Genomic DNA, 12,502 nt, shown 5'->3' with positions numbered 1-12,502 from the left:
TGTCTCTTTCAAGAATTCGTTTAAAATTTGAATAGAATTCTCCTGTGATGCTTTTTTTATAGCCACAGTTTTTAAATAACTTTCTGTGAAGTTTGTGTTGTAAATTTTTATATTTTGCTGAAACTAAACAACTTATCAAAGCTATCCCAGTAAGCAAGAAACATTTCAGATATAAAATAAAAAAGAAATATAAAATTATTCATTATTCGTATTGCCGCAAATGTAGCCAATATATATAAGCGTCCGTAATACCGGAAAGGTACCTATAGAATGTCATCTGGTAAGGTGATGTTAGATGTAAACACGGTCTTACAAAGTTTCGGTTTAAGCCAATGAAACTGCTACTTTTCTGTAAGAGCTGCAAGTTGATTGGCTTAAACCAAAACTCGGACGCAGTTCTAGCATCGTGGACACAAGGTTTAAAACTTCATTACGAGCAATGGTATTTATTTTTTAAAAATTTAAGGAAGTCGAAAAAAATAAAAAGTAAAATAAACCGAGATTAAAGTTAATCCGCATTGGTTATAGAAATGGACAATAAAAGTTTTAGTAGAATTTCTAGAAAACTAATTCTTCTATTGGATATCGGACGCAGTATATGAATCCTCCATTAAGTAAACGCTGATTAAATTAATCGGCTAGCAAATCGGAGTTTGATCGAAACAGTCACCCCTAGGCCCCCACGCGTTATAATCTTCAGAGTAAAATCCTCTTCAGAAAGTGCGAAGGAAAATCAAATAAATTAAGGGTGTCCAGTAATAGCAATTCATTCTGTAATTTGACGGAAAAAGAAAGATAGAGAGAGAAAGAGACAGCGCTTGTAATAAAAAAGTAAAGAAGGAGGACGCGTTCGCGCGTCTAGCCGGCTCCGGGCTCGCGCGAGCGAGTTTACGAGCGCGCGGGGGATGCGCGAAGTGCGTCTCGCGTGCGCGAGCGGACACGGCAGCCAAACACGCTCAGGTGCGTCAAACTCGCCCTCGCGCTCTCGCGCTGCCCGTCGAGAAGATAGAAAGAGAGGGAATCGCGCGGTCGGCGAGGGAGCGAGAAGGACAGAGAGAGAGGTAGAAAAACTCGACTCCTCGTCCTCGTACGTTTCGTCACATTTCTCAGCCCGCTCAGCCGGAGACCGCGTCGACCGCGGACCATCAGCGGACAGCGGTGGCGAAACGACGGCGGGACAGGAGTCAGGACAGGGACACAGGGACAGTCGAGAGGACGATCGGTTCGATAGCTCGATAGCGATTATAGCGAACAGGCTCGGGGACGGGGACGCCGCGCCGTTGCGCACCGTCGCTGGACGTTACGAAAGTTACGCGATCTCTGGCAGAGAGGAGAGAACGAAACTGAATAAGGGTCTAAAGGTTTTGGTAGAAGAGGGAGAGAAAAGACGAAGAGAGGAGAGACATTGAAGCGGAGAAGCAAAGATAGTGGGAGAGACAGAGGCAGAGAGAGAAAAGTAAAGAAGAGAGCGAGATTCGGTGGCGCGCGATCGAGGGGGGTCGTCGACGGTGCTCTACGCTACGCTGTTCCACACGGAGAATCCCGCGGCGAGGGATGGCCTCGGCGGATCACCGTCGCGCAGGCAATCCAACCTAGAAGGAGCGCCGAGAAGCGCCTTCGAGGTTATGTGCCGTTGAGGAGGACCGAGGGACCGCACGACGTTCTCGCGCGAGGCCGAAGCTGGAGTGGTGAGAGGGCGAGAACGAGAGAGAGAACCACATCGTGTAAGTCTGCAAACGGGACGGGACGCGACGGTTTTCCGCTCGTTTGATCTGAGGATGTTGTATCGATAACGCCGCTCCGGGGATCGTATCGATCCAGCGACGAGTGTTTCGCGTTCGCGTGACGAGAGGATGCGTTCCTCGTGTGACGATCAGCGGCGAGGTTGTCAAGGTTCCGCGTGATCGTTGGTTGCCCCTAACATAGTCGCGCGCGTACGATGAAAGGGAGAGAAAAAGGAATCGTTAATGGGATCCTCGTAAAGAACTGTAAAACTAGTCTGCACGCGTAGGAGCGCGAGATAATATAAAAGGAGTTGTTGAACGATCTCGCGATCATGTAATCGCGCGTTGTTGACGTAGGAGAGGCATACCTAGGCACTTAACGTTCCGACAACAAATTCGCTATTTTTGTAATTGAAGTTAATTAATTAAGTGATGAACCGAGTGATGTGCGGAAATTGTGTCGCACCGACTTGCAATTCGATTTGTGCGAACGTGTACGATTTGTTTTTCGCGCTGATAGACACGGTTTTTGTCGAGAGATGTGAGCAAGCTACTAGTTGCACCGTAGGTTGATTTACATTCATCGAATTTTGCCGAATATTATTTAAAGTTTGGATAAATGTTTACGACAGAGGTTCATGCGAATGGATGATGCTCGGTGGCAATGAACGGCATGGAGAAACATGGTCATGGACATGGACATTCACATGCGCACTCGCATCGTCATCGCCATTCCCATGGCAGTTCGCAGAGCACGTCACAGAACTCCAGTCAGCCGTCTTCGAAGCACAGCCACAGCCACGTGACGCATTCGCAGAAGAGTGACACAGCCGTGCCACCAGCGACCCCGAAGACCCAGAGGAATTTCAAGCTGTTAGTCGATCCATTTTTAGTCAAGGGAGCTACAAGATTGTGCAGATACGATGGGACTGTTCCGGGTGACCCAACGTATCCACAAGTTCAGCCTCGAGATCCCAGGTCGCAATTGACGAGGATCTGGACTCGACTCGAACAACTTGATCTACCTGTACCTAGATTTAAAATTGATTCCAATTATTGCGGAGAGCCTCCGCCGCTGGAAGTGACGTTTTGCCATTTAAACGACAATATCGATAAGACATTTTTGACAAATATGGTTCAGAAATTCGGATCTATAGAAGAGCTTACTATTTATTATCACCCGATAACCAATAAACACCTTGGTATAGCAAGAGTGGTGTTTGAATCGACCAAGGCATCCAAGGCGTGTGTGGAAAAGTTGAATAATACATCTGTGATGGGGAAAGTGTTGAGGGTTTTTTTGGATCCCTTCGGGGAAGAGTGCAAGAAGATGTTCGAGGAGTTAACCATAGAGAAGAAACCTGAGAAGAAGGTGGAAAAAGAGATACCGAAGCCAGAACCTGAGCCAGAAAAACATCAAACACCGGTGGAAAAAGTGGCTTTGCCCGAGGAGAGAGATGACTTTAGAAATAGTAAAAAACCAGTTCTGAGTATGGAAAAGAGCAGAGAGCCATACGTAGAAAATTCAAGATACAACAAATATAGGGATTATCCTACGCCGAGTGGCAGTACGGGTAGTGATTTGGGTTACGGAACGGCGCCTAGCGAACTGAATTATTCTAGTAATTATTCTCAAAACTCGACGCCGGCCACAAATTACAGCGACTTCTACTACGGCAATTATCACCATCAACCTCCAAGTAGCTACTTAGCTAACATCCCGCAGAACGTGTCCCAGAATATACCAATTCAACAAAACTCAAATGTATGGTGGGGCAATAATTCTGGATCAGCAGCATATTCAACCTCGACTGCCGTCTGGCCGATTCAACAACACGCGACAAATTTGGACGGTGCTGGTTCTAATGTGACGCCGATTAATAATAAGACTTCCAGTACGAAAACGCATCACACTCCTAAAAAGGAAAAGGAGAATCAGACTACGGCAAAGAGCACGCCGCGTGATTCTCCCGACGAAACTCGCAAGACATTAGATTTAGATACGAGAATCGCTATGTTGCTGAAGGACAAAGCCGGCGGAATGGCACCTCCTTTTTTACAATTTGGCAGCGACTCGGAAGACGACAGGAAATCTCAACACGCTGACAATGAGATGCTGTCAGATCCTCCTAGTCCCTTTCTCTCACGCGAGATATACAAACAATGTTTCGACAAGATAGTAGAGAGAAATAAGGAACGAAGGAAAGCTCACGAGAATAGCATTAGTCAGTTCTCCGTGGATGAGGATTTAGGTAGCGTCATAAGTTCCAGTGAAGACGAGGCGTTGTTAGGAAGTTACAGTCCAGCACCCGACGATAACGAACCGGAGCCACCCAAGGAACCACCTCCGCCTCCACCACCTGACGACGACAGAATGTCTCTGAGTCCTTTAAGTTCGGGAGATGAGAAAATCGAGGAAGTAAGTTTATTATGTGAAATCCATTATATGTAGTATCCATTGTATATGTATGCCTATTTTATTCATAAATATTTTCTTGACAGGTAATAGCGCAGACTGAACCTTCGAATCAACTATATCCGGCAACTGGTTACCCAGGACATTTGACTCACTATCCCTCTAATGACGTTTATAATTGGCCGCGACCGACGCAATATCCTTATCCTTGTGGAACGACTTATTTACAGAGCCATTATCAACCTAATACGGCATCTTTGTCGGCAACAATTGGAAATCATCAAGGAACAAATTATTATTCTTCTTTTCAATCTCGGTTACATGCTATGGCGAATTACAACATCACAAAAGATCCACAGGCAAGATTTATTATTACGTAGACGTATATAAAACTGACTTTTGCATTTTGCCGCTATTTGTTTATTAGGAAACTGTTTAAAATATTCCTATTTAGGGACCTACCATCAATGGAGTGTTGAGCAGAGTTGTAAATGAACTAAAGCAAATTCTAAAGAAGGATTTTAATAAGAAGATGATAGAAAATACAGCTTTCAAATTGTTCGAAGTTTGGTGGGACGAAAAGAAATCGGAGAAGACTCAAACTCAGGGTAGCGGCGATAATATTATTGTCAATAACACGACGAAAGAGGATGTGAAGCCGCAAGGATTGTCATCATTGTTGGAGCAAGCGACACCATTGGGCCTCAATTATGACGGTTTTGGTTTGGGTATCAGAGCTAGTATGCCAAAGATGCCTTCATTCAGGGTAAAATATGTTTATATTATTGTTAGGCTTTCCTCCTTAGTAACATTAGACCGTGTGATCTTATTATTTACTTACTATTTATATCTGTTTATATCTAGCGCAAGATCAAAGCTCCAAGCCCATTACCGCAGGATGAGGATAGCCGGCAGTCGGGTCACGCTGATATAGAAACAATTGAAAGTGACAGTGATTTGGATGTACCACCTGTACAAAAAACGAAAAAACCGATTAGTTCTCTTCCAACCGTCTCTTCTTCATCTACTACATCTTCGTCGGTCGAAAGTAGTAGCGAGGAGATTAGTTCCAGTGAATCTTCCGATGGTTCGAATGAAAGTTCTGATGAAGAAGGCTTTGAGGATGAGGTGCGTATAGAGTGCAAATAAGCGCAGTGATTTTAAAAACATTGCGACAGTTACGCTAATTAAAATGGATTTGTTTTTAGCAAGATACAGATAGCCGAATGTCCGATCATAGACCTTTGGCTTGTAATAGCGAAGATCCTGATATATTGATGGAACTCGCGATCCAAAGGTCCCTGAATTGTCCCACGCCAACCGGCAGAGAAACGCCGGTGCCGGATATCAAAATTAAAGATCAAAATTCGACCGAATTCCCACAGATTGATGACAATGACAATCTGGGTAGTTCGTTATCTTCTCCCATAAGATACGAAAGCGTTAAAGAAGAGGAAAGAATTTCTGAAAAGTTGTCTGTAACGGAAGAAAAACCGTTTGACGTGTGTAGAACCTTGGACAAGGAGGTGAAGGCTATATCGAGAACCACAGAGGATAAGGGAACGCAGAGCGACATAAAATCTGTACCGATGGCAATCTTCAAGGAGGAGCCGTTGCCGGATATGCAAAAAATGGAGAATTCGGCCGCGGAAGCTCTGATGACTTTGGCTGGACGGGACAACATTATACGGCACAGGAGTCCGGGTCCTATGCAACCTAACATTATCAGAACACTGCAGACAATGTCAGCAAAATACATCAATGACGAACCTATCCTGAAGGATAGTGAGAAGATTGAAATGTTCAGCGAAATTCCTACAACCGACTCGGAGGAAGAGAGCTTAGAAATCAGAAGATTAAGGTCAGTTAAATAATTTTTGTAAAATAAGTTTTTGTCAGATAATGATTTTTCTTTGTATATAATACCGTAGTGCGTTACTACTGTAGAATTAATTGCGATAATCAATGACTTGAGATAACAATGTTCTTTATCAAGCAGGTATCAAGCGGAGACGGAGCTTCGATTGAATGGACAACGGACACCAAGTTCGCCTGGTTCTCAAGCTTCGCAAGTGTACATGGAACACTCGTATTCGTTGCCACCTGTACAACCGGAGCCCATAGAACCGGTGATGCGTGTACCACCAGCCTCGATGAAAATAAAACATCCGAAGATTGTCAAATTAACGAAATCGAAAGACAATACTCACAAAATCGAGAAACAGAAGTCCAAGAAATACACGAAAGTGCACAGCAGTCATCAGAATCACGTGGGAGAGAAGGAGAATATTCAGAATGACTATATATACGACAAATTTCTTAAGCAGGTTCCAGAGCCGACTGTCACGTACAAAGAACGAGATCTTATGTCGGAAATGGCTATTTTGTACGAATTTTTAACTAGGGGAATAGACGCGGAGGACGTAGAATATTTGAGAAGAAGTTACGAAGCTTTATTAGCGGATGATACTCAAGGTTACTGGTTGAACGATACGCATTGGGTCGATCATCCGCCGACGGATGTACCGAGTCCTGCAAAGAAGAGGAAACGAGACGAGCTTCGATTACACGCGAGTGGGAGTGCTAGAACGGAAGGATATTACAAAGTTGACATCAGGGAGAAAGCTAAACATAAAGTAAATAATTCGACATTTAATATATTTATAAAATGCACATTTTTCTAAAAAGAAATTTAATTTTAAAGTTTTAAGAAACGTGCATATATATATTGATATATCATTTTTTAAATCAGAATCCTTATAGGGACGAAGCAAATAATTGTTTTATTCTTGCAGCATCATTATGCTCAAAGTATACAGCGCACTAACGACGTGGAGGACAGCGGTGGCTCTTACATTGGAGGTGATGGTGTAATGAATGGTCCAAAGAATAATTCTAAAGCATTGACTGGCAAAATGCAAGCGTTGTCACGCGAGGCACGAAGCAATCAACGTCGGTTGTTAACAGCTTTCGGAATTGATACGGACAGTGATCTCCTTAAGTTTAATCAATTAAAGGTAGGATATATCAATATATATTCAATGCCTATTAACATTGTCGATGATTCGTGCATTTCAATATGAATTCTATGTTTTAGTTCCGTAAAAAACAATTGAAATTTGCTAAGTCTGGTATTCACGATTGGGGCTTGTTTGCCATGGAACCAATCGCGGCCGATGAAATGGTTATCGAATACGTTGGACAAATGGTTAGACCGGTTGTGGCCGATCTGCGAGAAGCCCAATACGAAGCCACTGGAATCGGTAGCTCTTACCTTTTCCGCATCGATTTAGATACAATTATCGATGCGACAAAGTGCGGAAATTTGGCGAGGTTCATAAATCACAGTTGCAATGTGAGTTACTTAAGATTATTCATTTCTTTAAGCTTGATTAGCTATGCGATATAATATATTCTATGAAAAAGAAAGAGGTTTCTAATTTAAATTGAAATTTAATTTGGAAAATTGCTAAAAATTTGACTTGTAGCAAAGTCGAATATTAATTAATCTTGAAGCGAGAGAGGTGGAGTAATATATTTCATTGTTATTAAATCTTTATTTCTTTTAGCCGAATTGTTACGCAAAAGTAATCACGATCGAAAGCCAAAAGAAGATCGTTATCTACAGTAAACAGCCGATAGGAGTTAACGAAGAAATTACTTATGATTATAAATTCCCGTTGGAGGACGACAAAATCCCTTGCCTTTGCGGAGCTCCTCAATGCCGGGGTACCCTCAACTGAATTGTTTATTCTTTTTCCTGTCTTCTACATTTCATCACACCCTACTCATATTTTTGTAAATATTTCCCCATGTAAACATTTTATAAAAATGCAATGGAAAAATGCTAAATTATGTTAAGATGCGTTCTTCCTATTTTATTACGAGACCCCTCTGATCCAGTGTGTGATTTCGACAAGTGAGACAAATGTATGAATCATTACATGTGCGTGTGTCAGAATTATTTAGCAGCGTCTCATTTTTGTATTTATCATCGACCGCTGAATATGATAACTGACATTTAAGAAATAATAATTAAGATTGTATTTAGTGCAATCATACTTGCAATTTGCAATTATAAACAATGTAAATATTCTCTATGTATTATATAGTGATTTTTGATTGTATGTCAATGAGACATTACAGAGTGATTTGAAGTGCAAGATGAAAAAAAAATGTTATATGAACATACATTTAGGTTTTATTTTTCAAATTATAATAAAAATTATAGAAAATATATTAATTTTATTATTTCATCTTGAACAGCATTAGAAAAAAAATATATGTATATATAAATGTATATGTATATATAAGTATATATAAATTTTCTTATATTTAATTCATACTTAATTATTTATATACAAAACAATGGTATGTATTTTATATTATATTATTTTATTTTGTTTTATTATTTCTCTATGAGATACATCTTATAAAGCTAATAAATTAAAATCTAATTTTGAAAAATTTGTCCAGCGAATTTTTCATCAGACAACCAATCTAATCTTACAACGCACAAATTCCATGTAACTTGAGTTTGAATATGAATTTGGCTTAACAAGATGGTGCTAAAAATGCGGAGCGGAGGTGTATATAGGTTATGGTTATGACGTTCTGTAGTTTCCGAGGATTGTTGTTTTAGACTTCTCTCCCAATAAACAGGTATAAGCAAAGCTTCGAATGTTGTGACAATGTGGTCAAAAGACACAGAAAATAAAGTGAGATTTCAATAGATTGCATTGAATTTTTGTTTAGGAAACACTGAGATTTTTTTAGGACGTCAGTGGCAGGTGGTAAACTCCTCCCCATTTGTTTTGATTGTTATGAATATTACGAGAGACTGTACAAATTAATTCTGAGCGATTCGTATTAATCAGTATTAATTCGGCATTATGGCAGATCGCTTAACGCAGTTGCAAGACACCATAAATCAAGTAATGCAATTTTTCTTCTTTTTGTTTTAATTGTACATCGATGTCTTAACGAGCTTAGAGTAACGTCGGTTTTATGTTGCGCTATTAGCAAGCGGAACACTTCTGCAACAGCGTCGGTATTCTACAGCAGTATTCTACGCCCAGTAAATTTCCCGGTTTTGATCGCATCGGTACCCCACAGCCACATCAATCTCAAGAAGGTTCTTAGATATTTTGATACATATTGATAATACAATGTTATGTTAAACATACGTGTTGATTATAAGTCACAATTCGTTCGTTTTAGATTACGCTGCCTTATTTGCGAATCTTATTGCAAGGTGTGCCAAAGATATAGATACATTAATAGAAAGTTTGCCAAGCGAGGAGTCGTCGCAGGAGCTACAAGTAGCCAGTCTTGGCAGACTCGAACAGGAGAATCAACAGGCTGGTGAGCAATTGGAAGAGGTGGTAAGACAGGGCGAGGCGCTTCTTCAGCGAATTCAAGCGGCTCTACAGGATATCGCACAAAGTCAGTTAGATATGCAAAATCCCACATCGACGACTGTGATCAACATGAATCTCAACAGTTCTAATATAAAACAAGAGAGCCTCAGTTCTATAAACACTGTGCCTTCAAATAATACACATCAGATATCAGATCCTTCACCTAATTCGATAAATCAATGACAGCTTTATGATTTATTGTAATTAGGAAATTATTGTAAAGTAACGTCTTACAGTCTATAAAATCAAATGAGTATATCAATTTCATGTTCGAAAGACGACTACAATTACTACTACAATTAATTATACAGTAAATTTCATTTATACAAAAATATTGCTTGAGACAATAAATGGAACATTAGTTTGTCACAGTATTTTAGTAAGATTACTTATATTTGTAACAAAAATATAAATTTGATATATTACAATTGTTTACATGTATTAAAATTAAAGGAAACAATATCGCAATTATCGAAGAAAGTAGTTTTGTTACTGTGAGCACTTTAGAAGATATCATATATTCATCTCAGTCTGTATTTATTTAGAATTAATTCTAGTATTTTACAATATATATGTTAATTAGGCATATAATGTAGGTGAAAGAAAGAAAATAAGCAATAGAAATTTTTGGCACAACAATATTTGTAGTTTTATTTCATGCAATTTCTCTTACTTAACAATAGATTTGTCAATCAATTTAACATCTCTAATTCTCGCAATCGTAATTCTTGGAAAGAAAGAAAATTTTTAGAAACGTAGAAAATTCTTGACTGAAAAATTCCTGCAGTTTTAGATAATACAATCTTCTTGTTGATTATGTTCTCCTGATGAATGTTGTCAGTTTTCGAAATTTTTGATTTTCGCAATTTGAATCAATAATGCAGATTTAGTATTTATCGATTGCCGAAATTACCACTTAAATTATCAAGAAGAATGTTGTCTGTCACTAATATAATATTTGTTTTATCTATTTGTTTGCATACAATATTCGATACTAAATTCATATGTGTTTATACATAATATTGTGCAAAATAAATTAATATTAATGAAAAAAATCATTAAAAGATGTTACGAGTATTGATTCGTAAACCTTATTGTAAACTTTTAAAATCTTACAACCATGCATTCAACTCGCAAACTCGACGTTTAGCCCGTTTAGGTTACATCAGGTAATTACAGTGATAAATCAAAATTCTAAATAGTGTAAAATATTTAATCATAATATAAAATAAAAAAACACACAACAGTGTCTAATGTTTCATCATTCTTCTTATAAATCTTATATTATATATAAAATATGTTTACAATGATTTTGTAGAGTAATATTAGTTTGACACATTAATTTCACAAAAATCATATACAGCTCAACACGGAAAAAATCGGGAAGTGGTGATTTCCATCGAGCAGATGCGTGTATCGATAAACCGATAAAATGGCCGAGCGGAAAGAGGATCAGTTTTGATTTCCACGAAGAAACCGAAGCTGCTATGAATGAGCAGATAAACGTGGAGCTGATGGCGTTTTATTATTATTTATCAATGGTAGGCATGATCCCTTTTATCACGTTTCAATTTAAATACAAGAGATTAGAGCTTTATTTACATGACTCACAGATTTAATTTCTTTAATCACTAAATAATTGTACATAATAACGAATAATAATATTGTCCTTTTTCTAATCGTTCATAGTTATATTTATTTTTTAATTACATTTTTAAGTATGTTTTACACTTGTTTAAAGCACTATTTTGCTTGTAGTTGTAAACTATATCTGTAATTAACATGCTCTTCTCCTTATGGTATAATATTGAGTAATTTTATTGTTATTTTATGAGAATTTATAAAATTTATGCAGGCTGCATATTTTGGTCGTGTGGACGTTGCTTTACCCGGATGCAAGTCATTCTTCACGCAGATGCATCACGAGGAATATAAGCACGCATTGCAATTTTTTAACTACATACAAATGCGAGGTGGCAAAGTGCATTTGTGTGCAATATCGCCGCCGGACGATCAAGATTGGAAATGTCCGTTGCACGCATTTAAAGTAAATCTGTTTTGAACAGTCGAGCCCGTTGCGATTTAAAATAATTAAAATATTATGCAATGTAATATTTTAAGAATTACAATACATCTTAAGAATTAGATAATCCTTAATTAGAATCAGATGAATTAATTCTTCCATATTATAATAGGAACTTTTCATTTAGTAATAACCGATTAGGCTCTAGAAGCAAAATGCAATTAATTAAACATTGTTAATTATTAATTAATATCTTTTGTCTGTTTAAATTTTATGTAGACAGCATTGCAGCTGGAAATCGAAGTTAGTAGAAAACTGGTCGCGGTGAACGCTACAGCGGAGAAGTACGGTGACCTGAACGCGAGTGACTTCATCATCACCGGCTTCATGGAAGATCAGATGAAAAGCGTGAATGAATTGGGAAGATTAACGACCGTGCTGTCGGGTGTTGGAGATCAAGCACTGGCGCGATTCATATTTGACAAGGATCTGCTCAAAAAATGTTCTGAAAAGTAAATCCGAGCGAAGAAAGTTCGACAAATAGCTGTATGTGTCCTCTTATGGAATTATTTTCGACACAATATTCTTATATTGCTGTTTTTGTATATTGTCGTTTTTTGCGTTTTTTGCTATGTTCTTTATAATTAAAGTCCACTTTTATAAAATTTTCTAATCGAAAAATTCACGTGTCGAAGCATTATTGAAATGGGACTCGAGTGACCGATTTAAAATAAAAATATCTGATTGGCTGGTCCAGTGGATGAACTCCAGGCACCGGGGCCTGTGAGTGGCTGTGGTCAATCGCAACGTGGTCAAACGGGACGCTCAAACGGGACGCTCGATGATTGGTCGTACTGAACGCGTTCAGCAGACACAACTGTTGAGTTCGTCTTATCAACACTCCGCGTTGATTGGTTGG

At 38.8% G+C, this 12,502-nt stretch overlaps 3 protein-coding genes across 5 annotated transcripts; all 3 read left to right on the top strand.

The window, feature by feature from the left end:
• The first annotated feature begins 921 nt into the window (after positions 1–921).
• Set1 (SET domain containing 1) lies at positions 922–8,001 on the top strand. 3 transcript variants are annotated; one of them, XM_071786434.1, is made up of 10 exons: positions 922–1,724; positions 2,357–4,143; positions 4,227–4,499; positions 4,595–4,906; positions 5,005–5,268; positions 5,349–6,001; positions 6,140–6,776; positions 6,936–7,157; positions 7,238–7,495; positions 7,710–8,001. In XM_071786434.1, the coding sequence occupies exons 2-10, from the start codon at positions 2,389–2,391 to the stop codon at positions 7,881–7,883; spliced, it is 4,548 nt and encodes a 1,515-aa protein (XP_071642535.1). In that variant the 5' UTR covers positions 922–1,724; positions 2,357–2,388; the 3' UTR covers positions 7,884–8,001. The 3 variants fall into 3 exon arrangements, with proteins under 3 accessions (XP_071642535.1, XP_071642537.1, XP_071642536.1); XM_071786436.1 differs by having other exon boundaries at positions 922–2,265; XM_071786435.1 differs by having other exon boundaries at positions 922–4,143.
• Positions 8,002–8,669: 668 nt separating this feature from the next.
• Med21 (mediator complex subunit 21) lies at positions 8,670–10,185 on the top strand. Its single transcript, XM_071786472.1, has 4 exons — positions 8,670–8,802; positions 8,896–9,074; positions 9,163–9,274; positions 9,361–10,185. Exons 2-4 carry the CDS (start codon positions 9,033–9,035, stop codon positions 9,741–9,743), a joined length of 537 nt encoding a protein of 178 aa, XP_071642573.1. The 5' UTR covers positions 8,670–8,802; positions 8,896–9,032; the 3' UTR covers positions 9,744–10,185.
• A 183-nt stretch (positions 10,186–10,368) lies between these two features.
• On the top strand, positions 10,369–12,264 carry LOC139818057 (ferritin, heavy subunit-like). The gene is made up of 3 exons (XM_071786475.1): positions 10,369–11,101; positions 11,416–11,607; positions 11,863–12,264. Exons 1-3 carry the CDS (start codon positions 11,048–11,050, stop codon positions 12,097–12,099), a joined length of 483 nt encoding a protein of 160 aa, XP_071642576.1. The 5' UTR covers positions 10,369–11,047; the 3' UTR covers positions 12,100–12,264.
• The last annotated feature ends 238 nt before the right edge of the window (positions 12,265–12,502 follow it).

The sequence above is a fragment of the Temnothorax longispinosus genome, chromosome 8, assembly GCF_030848805.1.
Source record: "Temnothorax longispinosus isolate EJ_2023e chromosome 8, Tlon_JGU_v1, whole genome shotgun sequence".
Lineage (NCBI taxonomy): Eukaryota > Metazoa > Arthropoda > Insecta > Hymenoptera > Formicidae > Temnothorax > Temnothorax longispinosus.
Note: the sequence above shows the minus strand (reverse complement) of the source record. Positions and strands in the feature narration are given on the sequence as shown.